Source organism: Mauremys reevesii, linkage group 2 (genome assembly GCF_016161935.1).
Source record: "Mauremys reevesii isolate NIE-2019 linkage group 2, ASM1616193v1, whole genome shotgun sequence".
Taxonomy (NCBI): domain Eukaryota; kingdom Metazoa; phylum Chordata; order Testudines; family Geoemydidae; genus Mauremys; species Mauremys reevesii.
Genome location: NC_052624.1, coordinates 19,920,069 through 19,936,647, shown reverse-complemented (window position 1 = coordinate 19,936,647; position 16,579 = coordinate 19,920,069). Strand labels below are relative to the sequence as shown.

At 47.4% G+C, this 16,579-nt stretch overlaps 1 protein-coding gene across 1 annotated transcript in view; it reads left to right on the top strand.

Moving 5' to 3' along the window:
- The first annotated feature begins 4,958 nt into the window (after positions 1-4,958).
- Positions 4,959-16,579, top strand: part of LMBR1 (limb development membrane protein 1) — a 140,156-nt gene continuing 128,535 nt past the window's right edge. The window contains exon 1 of the mRNA XM_039527172.1: positions 4,959-5,317. Coding sequence (XP_039383106.1) covers positions 5,255-5,317 — 63 coding nt within the window. The 5' untranslated portion in view covers positions 4,959-5,254. The remainder of the gene's footprint in view (positions 5,318-16,579) is intronic.

The following is a 16,579-nucleotide window of genomic DNA, read 5'->3' as shown; positions in this document are numbered from 1 at the left end:
CAAAAAATGCCATCATGACTAAACAACAGAGTAAAAGAGGTGGTGCTACCTACTGTCTCCTAAGCATCAAATCTGGAAACGCTCACTTGTTAGGAAGGAGAATCTCAGACTTCATCTTACATGAGATGCCCTAAGAAAAACTGAGGAAGGAGCCCTTGCTTGTTCCACCGAGGCACTCTTGCTAACAGTTGCAAGGAATTGCACGTGCCTCCCATTTCCACTGATGGGGCCCCATAGATCATGGCTTCTCCCTTGGAACCACATTTTATAAATAAAGTCCTTTGGACTGGCATAGCTAGATGATCAAAATACTGGTCTGGACAAAATACTGGTCTGGACAAGTAAAATTTAGTTTTTTTCTCCTTGCTCGGCATGCTGCCAGCCTATACATAAAAATCCTGGGTGTATTGTAACTAGGAATGGCTGATTTGGAGTTCCCTATTCTGTTGTATCTGTAACCCCAAATTTCCCTACAACATTACATACATTCCATGATGGTCTTTCGTTAAACAGAGATACAAAATGTGCTCACAACAACCTACTCCATTAATCAGGCAGAAGGAAGCATTTGTAGCAACTGAAGCTTCTGTGTTGCAAATAGAATGTGTTGCAATTATCAAACCTAGTTGGGACAAAGATGTAATGGAATGTTAAACTGTGTTATATTATTCAGCCAGAGGTGGCACTGTTTGTAAAATACCTTATTTAAGCTAACCTGAACCATACCCGGCAAAGCAATAAAGGATCTTATGATGAACACATGTGGTGTATATACACCTGCTTTGAAAAAGCCAGTCCATATCTGGTAAAGAAGTACATAACATGATGTCAGAAGTAAACTAATAACAGAAACAGCAGGAAAACAGCAACAAAGAGTGGAAACAGAAGGAAAAACAGCAACAAAGGTTGCAGGATCTCAACATGCTACTCTTCAATGCCCCAGAGAACTTCAGCTTTGACAAACTTTCACAATGCACAGACTAGAAGCAATATTTTGCAAGATTTTGAATTGCAAACAAACTCCATAAAGAAACTAGTGATGTACAGGTATCTTCTTTAATTTATGCTACAGGAAAGCAAGCAGATCATATATTTAAATACTTTGACTTTACTGAAAAGAATCACAAAGGTGACTATGAAAGGGTTCTGGCTATGTCTGATGCATATTTTATATCTTAGAGAAATGTGGTTTATGAAAAAGCATGTTTTTAATTGAGAATTCAAGAATCCGGGGAAAATGTTGAATGTTTTATAAGAGCTCTGAATACATTGGCTGAAAACTGATTTGGGGAATGCAAATATCAGAGACAGGCTGTTTATTGGTTAACAGATAAAAACCTTTCACAGCAGCTCCAATGAAAAAGAGATTTAACCCTAGCCACAGCTATTGAAATAGCAAAGTAGTCTGAGCTGGAGAGACAGCAAAACCAAGAGCAACTTGCCAAACTTGAAAAACAAGATACTAGCTTAAAAGCTGTTAACAGATGAAGCATAAATACTAAAAGTCATCATAAAACCCCTGAGGCAAGGAGAGAGAACTACCAGACTAAAATGGACAGATTCCAGCCCACATACACAAGGTGTGGAAAAAATCATATCCTAAGAGATGATGCATGTCCATCCAGAGGTGCCTGATGTAATGCACAAAATATGGACATTTTGCAGCTGTTTGCCACACCAAAGCAGTCAGGAAGTTGACTTTTATTATGGACAACCAAGAGCCATTGTCTCTAGGATCTATCACTTGGGATGACACAGAACCTGCTTGGAGAGTGAAATTGAATATTCATGCTAAGACTGTTGACTGTAAAATTGACTCAGGTACTGACATCACAGTCATCTCAGAAGGGACTTACAATCACCTTCAATCCCTCCCAGAGCTGAAGTCACCTGACACAGCTCTGACTAGCCCTGGAGGTATTCTGAACAGCATGGACCAGTTCACCACAGAAACAACTTACAATGACAAAAGCTATGTATGTGCATGTGATCAAAGATCAACAACCTTCTCAGGTGCAGTGTGACAGCCATGATTGTCCTAGTGAGGAAGGTAGAAGAACTTGGAGGAGGATTTTATGATATTGGATTTTTGAAAGGAGATCCAGTACAAATCAAGTTAAGAGACAATGCTGAACCATATAGTGTACAAACACTCCTATCAGAGAGACCTTGGAAGATAGTAGCTGCAGATTTATGTGAATTCAGAGGACATTATTACCTGGTCATAGTGGACTGTTTTCCAGGTATGTAGAAATAACGTACTTGAAAGACATAACATATCACAGTGTTATTGAGAAACTGAAGTGTATTTTTGCTCACTTTGGTATTCCAGAACAACTAGTGATGTAAGGAGGAAATTTTGTTAATCCAGTAATATGCCTAAACCACTCCCATAGCTGGAATACCAATTGTTAATGTTATTGCGGAAAGCAGCTAAAATTAAGGGTTTCTGAAGCCTTAGCACAACTAACAGACCAGGATGGGATGGGAGAAGTCAGTGACCACAAGGAGTAACTGTGACCCTCTGCCCTCCTGACTTGAGCTTTTTTCTGAAGGATGCGGTTTTGCAAGATGGAAAGTTAACTATTGCTATATGAAATAGCTGGCTAAAAGATGGAAAATTCCCCACCTGTCAGGGTGAAGAACTCCACACACAGCTTCTGCTCAGCAAGGTTTTTTTGTTTATGAACTAGCTATGTAATAGTAACAAATTGGGTATAAAAAGAGGAAGAAATCTGGGATCAGTGGACACTTGAACACCTCTCAAGTTCTCCTGCAGACGGAAAGCCAACCACTGGACAATTGAGACCTTCTCAAGACACTGGGTAAATGTGAATCTGGGGGTGATTTGGGGGTGCTCTACTAATCTATTGCAGAAGTGTGTAAGTGCTGGAGAATAAATAAAGTAGAAACTTTGAGTGAAAGCACTTTTGCAAGCAGACAAACATCAACTATCGATCATCTGGACTGCCATGTCCCCATTGATTTATTTCCTGCCACTGCCTCCCAAAGAGTAAAATTACCAAGAGTTTTGGGTTCAGAAAAACCCTGGGTAACAGTGGTGGACAATGGATCACAGTTCACTGCAGCAGAATTTAAGTCATTCTGAACAAAATATGATGATATTACTAGCAGCCCACATTGCCCACAAGTGAATGGCGAGGATGACAGAGCTGCACAGACAGCCAAGAAAATCCTACAGCAGGAAGATCCATTCCTTGCTCTTCTAAGTTATAGATCAACACCAATAGCAGCTATGGGATGTAGTCCATCACACCTTCTGATGGGAAGATAACAGATTCATTTCCAAAGTTGGAACAGTAGTTCTACCTCCAAAGTGGCACTGTGTGTAAAATACTTTAAGCTAACCTGATCCATATCTGGCAGAGCATTAAAGGATCTTATGAGGAACACATGTAGTGTGTATATGCAAGCTCTGTATCTAGTTCATATCTGGTTTTGAAGTACATGAAGAACTGGATGGCTGTGGCAAGGATTAAATGATTGATAGACCTCAGAGCTCTGATGACTTTCATCATCTGTAGATCCATCTTGCGGGTTATAGTCTGCAGTATATTCAGGTCCTCAGTATACAGAATGAGGTGAAACTCCAACCAGTGAAAAATATATTTTCCAGTACTACTCTCCTGAAAGCAACTAGATCTGTAGGGAGCTGACAGTGAAATTGTATTATAACATTTGCACTTAGGGGCCACCAAATGAAATTAATGGGCAGCAGGTTTAAAACAAATAAAAGAAAGTTATTCACACAGCCCACAGTCAACCTGTGGAACTCCTTGCCTGAGGAGGTTGTGAAGGCTAGGACTATAACAGAGTTTAAAAGAGAACTAGATAAATTCATGGAGGTTAAGTCAATGAATGGCTATTACCCAGGATGGGTAAGGAATGGTGTCCCTAGCCTCTGTTTGTCAGAGGGTGGAGATGGATGGCAGGAGAGAGATCACTTGATCATTACCTGTTAGGTTCACTCCCTCTGGGGCACCTGGCATTGGCCACTGTCGGTAGACAGGATACTGGGCTAGATGGACCTTTGGTCTGACTCAGTATGGCCATTCTTATGTGCACTAGTTAACAGTAGCTAGGGATGAATTTTTACATGTAAATAGCAGTGAGGGAATAACTCAGGGCTCACCTATCTTTCAGAGCCTGCTCTTTTTAACATGTTTGCTGTTCTCAGGTTATCTTGTAGCTCATTTCCTTGGAATTTGCTACCAATCCTTGAAAGGGGGCTAAGAAATGGTGTTCAGTTTTCAGCAAAGAGAGGCTGAAAGGGGGCGGGGTGGGGCACTGCCAGTGGGTACAGAGCACCCACCAATTTTTTCCCGTGGGTGCTCCAGACCCTGAGCACCCACAGAGTCAGTGCCTATGGCAGGGTAAATTGGAGGTGGCATTTCAGTGAGACTCAAAGTCACAACCTTCAGGATTGTAATCAAGCACCTTAACTGCTGAGCCACTTCCTTTACATTACATAAAAACAACAAGGAGTCCTTGTGTCACCTTAGAGACTAACACATTTACTTGGGCCTAAGCTCTCTTGGGCTAGACCCCACTTCATCAGCTACAACCCTGACAGTCAGAGGCTAGCCCACACCCCCTGACTGTCCCCTTTCCTCTCCCCCATAACTGTCGCCGCTCGCGCCCAGCTTTTATAGTTTCGCTCCGCCTTTCCCAGCCCCTCTATTCCGAATTGGCGCAGCCGCCTCACCTAGCCCCGCCCCCCGGGGATCGTTTTGGCCCCGCTCCACTTTTGGGTCAGCCCCGCCCCCGCCCGCTGTCCTGCACCCTCATCTCGGGGTAGTGTTAGCCACGCCTTCCTCTTAGCCCCGCCCTCTGGGCTCGTGCTAGCTCCGCCTTCCTCCCTGGCATCGGCGGTTGGGGACCATTCAGGTCCCGCCCCCTCGGGGCTGTTCTGACCACGCCCCTTGGGCCCCGCCCTTCTCCCTCCCTTGGCCGGGGGCTGGGCTAGTGGTGGCGCAGCAGACGCTGCCGCCGCGCCGTGACGCAGCCAGAGAGGCTGGGCCTTCCCCTCCTCCGCCGCCGAACGGTGACAGCCCCGGGGAGGTAGCGAGCGCCGCTGGCTTGTCGGGGTCTCCGGTCGCCTCGCTCGCCGCCAGGGACCCGGGAGCAGTCGGCGTTGCTGCTGGCCATGGTCCCCCGCCCGCCGCAGGAGGGGCAGGAGCAGAAGCGGCGGCCGCAGCCGCCATTGCGAGCCGGGGCGGCGGGAGTATGAAGGATGGAAGCGGACGAGGTGACAATTCGTGAGCAGAACTTCCACAGCCAAGTGCGGGAGTACACGGTGCGTACGGGGGTGACCCGCCCCGGAACCCCCCACCCCATGCAGCCCGCCCTGTAACCCCCTTCATCCTGCCCCTCATGCCTCCCGCCCTGTAACACCGTCCCCCCATCCGGACCTGGCCACGCGCCTCGTTCCACCCCCACCCTGCCCCCCAATGCCCCTCATGCCACTCCCCCATATCCCACTTGCCCCGAGCCACTCCCATCCCACCTGCCCTGGAACCCTCTTATTCTGACCCCCCATATTGTCTCCTCTGGAACCCTCCTTCATATCACTCCCATCCTTTTCCCCTTGGAATCCCTGTTTATACCACCCCACTTCCCTCCCCCCCAGTCTCCTTCATACCGACCCTTTTCCTGCCCCCCTCCTTGAGCCCATCCACCCTTCATCCTGCCTGCCCTGGGACCCTCCCTCCATCCTGCTGTCAACCCCGCTGCCTGCCACGGAATCACCCCCATACCTACCCCGATCCTGTCCCAGAACCACCTCCTCATACTGACCACTCCAGAACCCCTTTTTATATTGCTCCTTTGCATCCCACCCCTGCTCCTCTGCCCACAGTGTAACCCCCCTGTGCTCCTCATCCTATCTGCCCTAGAGCCCCCCTCATACCATTCCTCTCCATCCTGCCTGCTCTGGAATCCCCATCCCTATCCTGCCTATCCAGCCCTCTCTGTGACTCTTCCTCAACCCCATCCTGCCTGCCCGTGAACCCCCTAACGCTGCCCCAGACCATCCTGCCAGCCTTGTAACCTACCACCATCCTACCTCCCCATTAATCTCCTCTTAGTGCCCCTCAATGTTCCACTCTATAACCCCCTCATAGTGCCCTCACTATCCTGCTTGCCCTATATATCCCATCTTCACGCTGCTGTCTCTGTATCCTCCTATTTTACCGTACTACATCCTCTCATACTATTTCTCCCTCTCCTCATACTGCCCCATATCACACTCTGCCACCTCATACTTCCCTCCATTTATAATACATCTCTACCTCAATATAACGCAACCCGATAAAACAAAAAATTGGATATAGCGCGGTAAAGCAGCGCTCTGGGCGGGGGGCTGCGCACTCCGGCGGATCAAAGCAAGTTCAATATAACGCAGTTTCACCTATAACGCGGTAAGATTTTTTGGCTCCCGAGGACAGCGTTATATCGAGGTAGAGGTGTACTACCTACTTATTTACCCATAGTGCCACTCCAACTTACTGTATGCGTCACCCCGTATTTCCTCTGATACTGCTTCATGACCCTTATCCATTATAGCCAGGTGCGGGAGTACATGGTGTGCCTGGGGAGGCTTACCTGTGCCCCCATAACACCCTCTCTGCTGCTACAACTCTTAACCTTAATTCCACAGATAAGTGACAATGTACAGAGGACACATTGCATCTCTATGCTTCTGTACTCCACCCGCACCCTCATGCTGCTGCATCATGCCTCCCACCAGCCAAGTATAGGAGTACACAGTATGTCGATGTGTCCTGCCTCCCGTCTACCATGCTGTCCTACAACTGCCCTCATTTCTCTCCTCAGCCATGTGTAGGAGTACACAGTGTGTACAGAGGGCATATATTCCTTTCGTACCTCCCTAAAATCCCCCTTCATGCCATCCCTAGTACTGTCCCATGCTCCTCTCTCTCCCCCATAGTCAAACGCAGAAATACACTGAGCATATCGGTGGTGGCTACTGCCCCAAACACCTCTGGAAACAACCAGATGCCACAATACACTTAGATAGAGGGTTCTGGTAGGGTTCTCACTCTGTACTGTCTCATTCTCCCCCAGCCACGTGTGGGAGTATATGGTGCATACATAAGTACTGTGAAGTGGGGGCAGACTATTGCAGTCAAAGGTACATGCTATGTACTGGAAACATATCATTTTATACTGACCCATATCACCCATATAAAGTTTGCGAAAATATATACAAAGGTATATACATTACTAGATTATATTTGAAAATTGATCCCTTGAATAAGAATATGTTTTCATAATCTAGTAATTTGTGGTGGCATATTTGTCAATTTTATTAGACAGCAATATTAAATTTGGGTGAGCTGTGTAAATCAGGTGAAATGACGGTGAACGGATTATTTGGCAGTGGGGACCTGACTGGATCCCTCAAGTACTCATTTCCATAGTTTCTAAAAAGGTGTAGAATTTTTTGTTAAAGTGTAATATATTGTGGGTGGTGTTTGGACTCTACTGAGGCTGGTTCAAGTTACACATTTCCCCCTGTTTTTCTTAAGTGAGTGCCAAAAGTTTAACCAAGTTTGGTGCAAAAGGTCTATTGGAGGGGGTCCCTACTGCAATAGATCCTGAGGCCCACAAAACATGGCTCTTTTATTCGACATATTAACAAATCTGTAGGAGATGTATGTGATTGTGAGACTTCCATCAGTGTGGGGTATAGGAATAGCAAATAGTGGTGGGGAAATGAGGATACAGGGGAGGAGGATTTTTTTCAGTATAGAGAAAGGCTTGAAGTTTCCTGGGCACCCACCTTCCTTGTCCTCTCTCCCTTGCTCCATTCATGACCCCTCTACGTCAGTGGTCTCCAAACTTTTTTGATCGCACACCCCCTGCCGCACCAGCTCTACCATTTTTGCCAAAGCAAAAAGAAAAAAAAACAAACCGCTCGGACTCCCGCCCGAACTGCCAAAGCAAAAAACAAAAACAAAAAAACACTCCTCCTGCCGTGCACCCCCAAGGATTCTCTTGCACCCCCCATTTTGGAGACCACTGCTCTGTTTCCTTTAATCTGCACTCCTACGGTATGTCTACTTTGCCCTCTTCTTTTGGTGGCATATAGTGTACCTCTACCCATGTAGTGCCCTAGAATGGGTATAAATAGCAGTGTAGCCAAGGAGGCATGACTTAGGCAAGTAAAGACATGTGTGAAGAGTGTGGGTAAGTATGTGAGTACATAGCCTATGGCGACTCTACTCGTCCAAGCTGTGCTGCCCTACCTAGGCTGCTGTTTTTAGCAGTGTACTATCCTGCTGCCAGTGCCTTTCCCCACGAGAGGGAAAGACTCCAGAAGTGGGGAAAGGCTCTGGTTTGGGGGAAGCAGCAGGAAAAAGCTTGGGGAGCTCTCTGCTGCTGGAGCCTTTGCCTGCCGCGGGGGGGTTCCCAGCTTCCTCACCCCTACCAGAGCCTTTCCTCCCCTCAGTGAAAGGCTCTGTCAGCAGAAACCTTTCCCGGAGCCTCCTTGTTGCTGGAGTCTTTCATTGACACGTGTAGCCACACACTGCACTGTGGAAGCAGCTTGCTTTTTGCTGCAGCATATAGCTACATTTACACTACATTCCACTGACACTGGTGTGTAGTGTAGACGTAGTCCTTGGGCTCCTGTGTACCTCCTTATCCATCAGTGCCCTGCCTGTGTTTTGCTCCCACATGTGATGCTTCCTCTTGTGCCTTGTGAAGGTGCCCACGTTCTGAGACTGGAGACATGACTCCATGTTACGTCTCCCTGTACAGCCCAGTGTGACAGTACACAGTGCCTGTAGATGCCCAAAACCTGCCAAAAGCTAAGCAAAGATTAACTCACCTATACGCGTAAATGTCCCTGAAGCAGTAGCTTAGATCTTGTACTAGGACTTACTTTGGTGTAACTTCTGTCTCTCAGGGGCAGGGGCGTGCACAGAAATAAAAATCTGGCCACTTTTGGAAGGGCACTTTCTGTGCTGCCTGAGGAGCTGGCTCTCCCCGCTTCGGCCTCGAGGTCGGAGGAGCTGGCTGTCTTCCCCTCCCCCTGCATCCTGGTGGAGCTCGCTTGGAGGAGCTGGATCTCCCACCTTGGCCTGGTGCCAGTGGAGCTCACACTCCCTACCCTGGAAGAGTTCTTTGCCCTGCTGACTGTGGGGGGGGGGTCCATACCCTGCTTATCCCCCCTTGTGCACACCCCTGCTTAGAGGGGTGGTTTAGTCATACCCCTGAGCGACATAGGTTTTGCTGACATAAGCCATAGTGTAGACATAGCCTAAGGTTACTTGATGATCTTGCTAGCGGTGCCTATATTTAGATAACTGAGGCAAAGTATTCTCAGTGAAGGACTTCCTATTCTTGAGCCATTCTTGAGGTGTTAATTGCCCACTTCATTTTATGTGGTTTCTTGCAGTGTTTGTTAACCCCATATGCTTAACAATCTGTTCCTTGTATTTAGCTGTTTACCTTTTCCATACCTCAAGAAGAGCTGTGTGAAGCTCAAAAACTTGTCTCTTCCACCAACTGAAGTTGGTCAAATAAAAAAGTATTACCTTATCCACCTTGTCTTTCATATTCTTGAGCCAGTTTATTGATCTTTAGTATTCCACAAGACCATCTGTTTTCTCAGGGTTTTGATAGAAGGGATAATGTAGGGGGTAGTTCATGCGTATTTTGTTAAATTCATGTACAGTGTGGCCAGAGTGTCTCATAAATGCATTCTAGAAGTATAGAAATAAAAGTAGTCCCTATCTATAGCTAAGTGAGAGTGTATCCCCCATGCAGCTTCCCTGCAGCCTCCTGTACCTCTTAACAATTACGAAGTATATGGTGAGTATCATTTTAGCACAATTTCTTTTTATCTCCCCAAAGCTTCCTGAAGCAAAATGGAGTACACAGTAACACTCTTGTGCACCGTCCTGTTACCCTGAGTCTTGGCCCCTGCTAATCAAGACAGTACACACAACATCCACATCAGGAACTGTACTGTAACCTAAATGCCACCACTTTCCAGTATTTTAACAGTGAGTTGTGCATAGTTATCTCCACAACTGAGATAATATGCTCCACCTTCTGATGTGTGCATATAACATCAATTTAAACCAGGGTAGGAGGCATTGATATAACTAAGGGAAGAGTCTGGCATTAGTTACATGGAGTGAATTTCTGATGGATTATGTGACAGTATACAAGTGAGTGAACTTTACCAAATCTACTAGTATTTTAGCAGTTTAAAAGATTGTGTAAATACAAATAAAAATTGTCTGTGTTTTGTGTCAGGAAAGCGTAGTTCTTGTTTCTTCCAATAGCATGCCTTAGGAAGGGAAACAACAAAATTCCTGTAGATGAAAGAAATGAAATAATTTCTGATGCTCTTTTTTAAAAACAGCTGCATGAAATTCCTAGATTACAGTTATGTGGTTTGATAAAACTCCTAAATAAATCCTTAATCTAATAATTTCTGTATTATAATTGGCCTATTCTAAATGTTTCATTTTTGAAAACCGGTAAAATAAAGCTGACATATAATCAATTTTTTCTTTAGTAAAGGAGTTCTCTCGTCCCCTGGATTGGTGTACTCACTGCATGGAAGAAGGCAAGGACATGTGGTATGGGTTTTAACCATGCCACAAATTTATTAGTCAAATTACCTCCAAGGTACCCCTCCGGGGACAGTCCACTGCAGTCACTCGCACTCCACTGATCATTTGCCAATTTTTGTGGGCTCCCACCATCGGGGGAGCCAATCATCACACTAGGAGAGTCTAAGGGCACTTCCATTTATCTGCTAGCATCCCTTCTCCTTCCAGGGCTTGAGGCGACAGGGGACTTGGACCCCCAGAGAGCACTGCTATCAAGCACATTGGTGGGGCAGTCCCCCAGGGTAGTGCTCCCGCCCCAGTTTGTTTGCTGCAGGGCTTAGCTACGTTACTCCCATCTCATAAAGAGATGCCCTTGGGATGCCCACTAAGTTACCTTTTTGGATCTGGAGCCTAAATCAGTGAGTTCCTGCACGGGGCACCTGCCACAAGGAGGCATCAGCATCAGTTGGGCTGCTTCCATCCCACCTTGCACGGGCTACCTAGAAGTTTGGCCAGCGCAATACCGAGATCATCCAGGAACATATTGCACTTATATCAGAGAGATGCACTCCTTCCTTTGGATAAAGCTCGGCCATACTCTGAGCTTCATGACCATGTCTGATAATAGAGCCACCTCGGGACTCCAGCCATGTTTCTACTTTCTATGGTCCTTCCTCTGGGCCATATCCACCTTTTTGTGGGTGTACTGCAGTCGGCCAAACCTTGCGGGCCAATATTTCCAACAGTACTATCTCCACACTGAGAAATATGTTAATCAGCAGTACAATATCCTGCTTAGCCTTCAAAATCAGTTTGAAGTTGGAGCACATTCCCAGGTTGTTCTTCCCTAGGTGGATAATGATGATGTCAGGCATGTCCTCCCAGGGTGCCAGCCCATGCAAGAAGGGCATGAGCTGGTCCCAGGATATGACCTGTCTACCATGCCAATACAGAATCACATCCGTTCCAATGTCCACCTGTGAGCCTTTCGCCAAATTACGTGCTCTCTTGTAAGCCCAGTGCACAATGCTGTGCTCTCAAATCCCTATTCTCAACTGTGTGTGCTGCAATATATTCTTTATGATCGACATGGGGGAGGAAGCAGACATGATTAAAACCTGTGGTGCTTACGGCCCACCGCCTGTATTACCTTCCCCTCAGACACCTGCCGTAGGAATTACAGACCCTGGATTGCCAGTGTCCTATAGCCTGGACCTCTGACTCACCCATGCCCAACTGGGTAACCACTGTTGAGGCCCCTGTACAGAAAGAGTGGGAGGCTTGCTCTCCTGGTGGCAAGCTCAAGAATAAGAGCTGTTTCTGAAAGACTCCCACAAACTGGAATTTGGTTAGGAAGGAATGGTCACTGTGTAGAAACAGGGGACCCCCCTTGCTGGGTTGGCATTGAGCCACATATGTCTGCCGTGCCTGTACAGGATGCAGGTTCATCTTACCAAAACGGTGCAGAACAGCAGCCTCACTGAACCGCCTTTGATCTGTTTTTCACCTGTGGACCTTGAGCTATAGAGAATCACCTTCCCACTGCACGTCATGTAGTTTGGGAGCCCGCCCTGAAGAGTCTCCATTGGCTGAAGGTGCCAGCTCGCTGACCTGAAAGGCCCCAAAGAAAGCCAACAGAATGGCTTCCTTGAAGAGTACAGTTTCACACTCGTCCTCCCCTGGATGGCAGATGCGAGGAAGAACCTCAATTGATTGCCTTAATACCTGCAAGGTCACTGATTTCCTGACATTGCTCCATGTCCCAGCAGCCTGTGCCCAACCTTCCAGCATCCTATGGGCCATGAATCCCCTACAGGGGTCCAGCTGACCTACAGACCCTCAGTCAAAGGACACCACAGCTAACTGGTTAGCTGTTGGTGGTGGTGGTGCCAGCCATTGCCTATGTAGTGAGATCATGAACTGCCAGGTTTTGGAGATCTGGGCCCTGGGGAGACTCTCAGCCCCCTGAATGCTTGGAATGCCTCAGATACCATCATGTAAGCCAAACAGGTGCCTGGTGCAATGATCCCTTGGCTGTGGATATTGCTTCTAGCAACGAAGATTTCATAGGGCTGCCAGCATCTGGTCTGGTACCTCTGATGTTAGTGCTCTGAATCTGTTGACTGGCCATTGAGAGAGAGCATCAGTTATGCCTTTGGTAAGCCCAGGTATGTGTTGTCAGTCAAATGAAAGTTGCACTGGCGAAAATGGAGAACGAAAGTCCTCACAAACCTCATTATCCTGTCAGATTTAGTGGACTGAAAGTTCACCAAGTGACTGACTGCGTGATTGTTGCACCAAAACCTCATACTCTTGTTCTTGAACTCCCCATGCTGAATAGTGACCAGAATGAGGAAGAAATCCAGGAATGTGATGTCCTTCAAAACTCCAGGCTCCCTCCATTCTCGAGGCCACTCATGGGCACACCAGTGCTCCCTGAAATACAAGCCAAAATCTATCCTGCTTGCTGCATCTGAGTGGACTTGCAGGTCAGCCTTGATCATGTAAACATCCCTCCATATAGACACCTCATTACAGTGAGTGAGGAATCAGTGCCAGGTCTTCCTTAATCTCTGTAGTGACCTTCATAAAGTGGTGTGGGCCCATATATCAATAGTAGCAGTAGCAAACTGCTCACAAAAGGCATGCCCGGAGGCTGAGACTTTCCATATAATCAAGTTGTCCAAGAGGGATTGGATATCCCTTAGACAAATGTTTTTGGTCTTGCTGACTCTAACAACCATATATATTTTTAGCGCCATGAATTTGTCCCAATGTAGGTGGGACTGCCCCTGGACTCAGTGCCTAGGTACATCAATGTGTTCTCCGGTCCCTCAGTTTTTTCATCAGCTACCCAATTTGCCCATCAGCTCCTGAAAAACCCAAAGGAGCCCCTTACACTCATCCTGCCTGAAAACAGAAAATTGTCCAGATAGTGTGTCACCTGTTGGCATCCTACATACCGCCTGACTGCTCAGTCCAGCCTTGTGCTGAATTTTTTTCAAAGGTTGCCCATGAAATAGCACAGCCTATGGACATTGCTCTGACCACATAAAGCTGATCGTGAAAGAGGTCACAGTCAGCTGGGTGGCCTGGGAAAAGGCAGAAGGCTGACTTAATGTCATTCTTTGCAAGCAAGGCAAAAAGGCAGTATGCGGTGTCATGTGCCTAATGTTGAATAACGCGTAGCACATGGTGTACAGCCTGGGGTTGATTGCATTGTTCACTGATTTCCCTCTTTTGGGTATAAGAGATGGTGAATGAGATGACACTCACCAGGAACTTTTAGGGACAAGGCTCACAGGGGAGATATGGAGATCAGGCAACAGCATTTGCTGGACAGGACCTGCAACTCCTCCCAAACCAACCTACTTTTGAATCTTGTCCCTGGACATGCCCTTTAACAGATATGAGGTAATTTGCCATTTTGTGCACCCTCTCCCCCTCTATGGGATCGTGAACAAAACCCTCCCACAAACATATAGAATCCTCTTGCTTGGAATAATCCCTTAAAAGGTGGCTAAAACACCAAGTTAATTGGAGATACCGCCTTTTCCAGCCATCTGGCCCTGGCCCTGCCCCCGCTCTGTGCTGTCTTGGGTTGCTCCCCCCATCCTCTGGGGAAGGTGTGCTTAAAACATGGGCAGCCTGAATATTCGTGTCTGCCTCCACAATGCCTGCATTCCTTGCCTAAGCCTACAGGATGCATGAAAACACTTCCCTGTCTCAGTGTACGCCCAGCATCAAAGCCTTGGCTGGCCAGGTATTGGTGCCTTGAGCCTCGCCCTGTCTCCTTTTTCACACCTTGACTTTACCAGTATATAGCCACTATTGATGTAAAGGCCTGTAACGGGCACCCCCAAGCCGGATGCTACAGCCATAGTTCCTGATTGGTTTCATTCCAGCACAAGAAGGGGTTCAGGGTTCCCTCATTCTAAATTTCTCATCCTACCAGAGCCCTGAGGTGCCTCAAAAAGTATTGTACAGCCTACATAAAATATCTAGATACTTCAGCATGGGCCTAGGCATTGCTGGTTATAGCTGTCCCATCATTCCCATGTAGGTGATTTAGGCTATAAGCTTGTTGTCCCAATTCATCTCTATCTTTGGGTGCCTTATACTATCTTTTTCTCTCCTCTCCACTTTATCCCTCTCCTCCAGTATAGGCTCTCCCTGAACTGCAGGGAGAATACGTCCATGTAATCCGCTCACCATATCTTCTCCTGTGTTAACTGAAGGATGGGCCCGCAACTGACCTGAAGCAGCTGCATATGAGACCGCATTCAAACCCACATTAGTGGACCTCCTGGGTTGCTGCATTAAGGGCTATGGGGCCAGCAGCCGTGATACTGGAATCTGTACGGCTGCCATCTGAGGAACCGGTGGCTGGGGGGATGTCCTCTGGGGGCTCTGGACATTGTGGTCCCCCTGTACCTGCAGTCATCAGGGCTTTGGAGCAAAGCCCGGAGCTGGAGCACGGAGCAGCTCTGGAACAGTAGAGCTGCAGGTTTTTGCCTGGAGTTGGAGTGGAGCCAGAGCACAACTCCAAAGCCCTGGAAGTCTTGGAGCATATTTTGTGACCTCCCCTCTGTTCATGTCCCACTTGTGTGCCCCTGCAGGCCTGACTCTGAATCCACCCGGAGCCCACCCTTTTGCTCTCACCAGAATTGTGTGTCTGAGACAACAGGAGTCGTGAGTGTGCTAAACCCCAAACACATGCATTGGGGATGGGGCTAAACAACCGTGGCCTGTTGCCTGCTCTCCCAGGTGCTCTTGCCTGTTTGTGGACTCACTCTACTGCAGGAACCGGAGTGTCCCATGCTGTGCCTGGCTCTGTTTCTGAGCTTCAGTCTGATCCAAAATGGACTGCATCACCTCCATGAATTGCCCTATTCCTGGATGCTTAGTATGTGGTTCCCTTCCTGACATCATGCTTTTTTCTTTCCCCTTCCTGACCTTTCTGTTTGCCTCCTGCTCCAGGATAGGCAGCACACATCCTCCTGCATCTGGCGGTTGCAATGGGTCTGCTAGCCCGTCCTGCTGCCCTGCTGTGTCTTGGTCCCAGCCCTGCAGCTGGCCAACCATGTGCCCTGCACAGTCAACCAGGGTTTGATCGTTGCCAGACTGCTGCCTATGATCCATGTGTGCTGCGTGCCCTGTTCCTATTTGGCTGCTGGAAACCAGCAAACAGGAAGTGGCCTTGTGCACCGGGCTCTTATAATGGCTCCAAATCTTGAACCATATCCCACAAGACCTCAAGCCTACCCTGGAATTCCCGTGGGGGCTGGAAATCTCATGGGATCTGGCCTATCCTGTCTTTTTGACCTCTCCATCACGGGAGCCAACAAACCACAACCCTTGCTAGGCTTCTGGCCCTCAAATCATTTCAAATGCCAGATAAAAGGCGCTCAACCCTTTGTAATGAATGGTGTGCATCTTTTCCCCCACCCCTGTACGTCCCAGAGATATGTCATGCCAGCTCTTGGTCATCTCATGTTTGTGAAAGTTGTTGCATTGACCACATGGAGATAATAAAATTTATTTAGTGAATAGGGAATAATAATGCAAGCCTTTCCATGCTGTCAACATAGTATTTTGTCTTAGAGGGATTGTTTCTTTGGTGATTGAGTAGTAGAGTCTACACCAGTGATTCTCAAACTTTTGTACTGGTGACCCCTTTCACATAGCAAGCCTCTGAGTGCGACCCCCCCCCCTCCTTATAAATTAAAAACACTTTTAAAAATATATTTAACACCATTATAAATGCTGGAGGGAAAGCGGGGTTTGGGGTAGAGGCTGACAATTCGTGAATCCCCATGTAATAACTTCACAACCCCCTCAGGGGTCCTCACCCCCTGTTTGAGAACCACTGGTCTACACCCATTTCTTGATCTCTCTCTTAGACTGTCATCAAGGATGCCAGTTGTTGTGTGGCACTTGTTCAGTATAAAGAACAGGAGTACTTG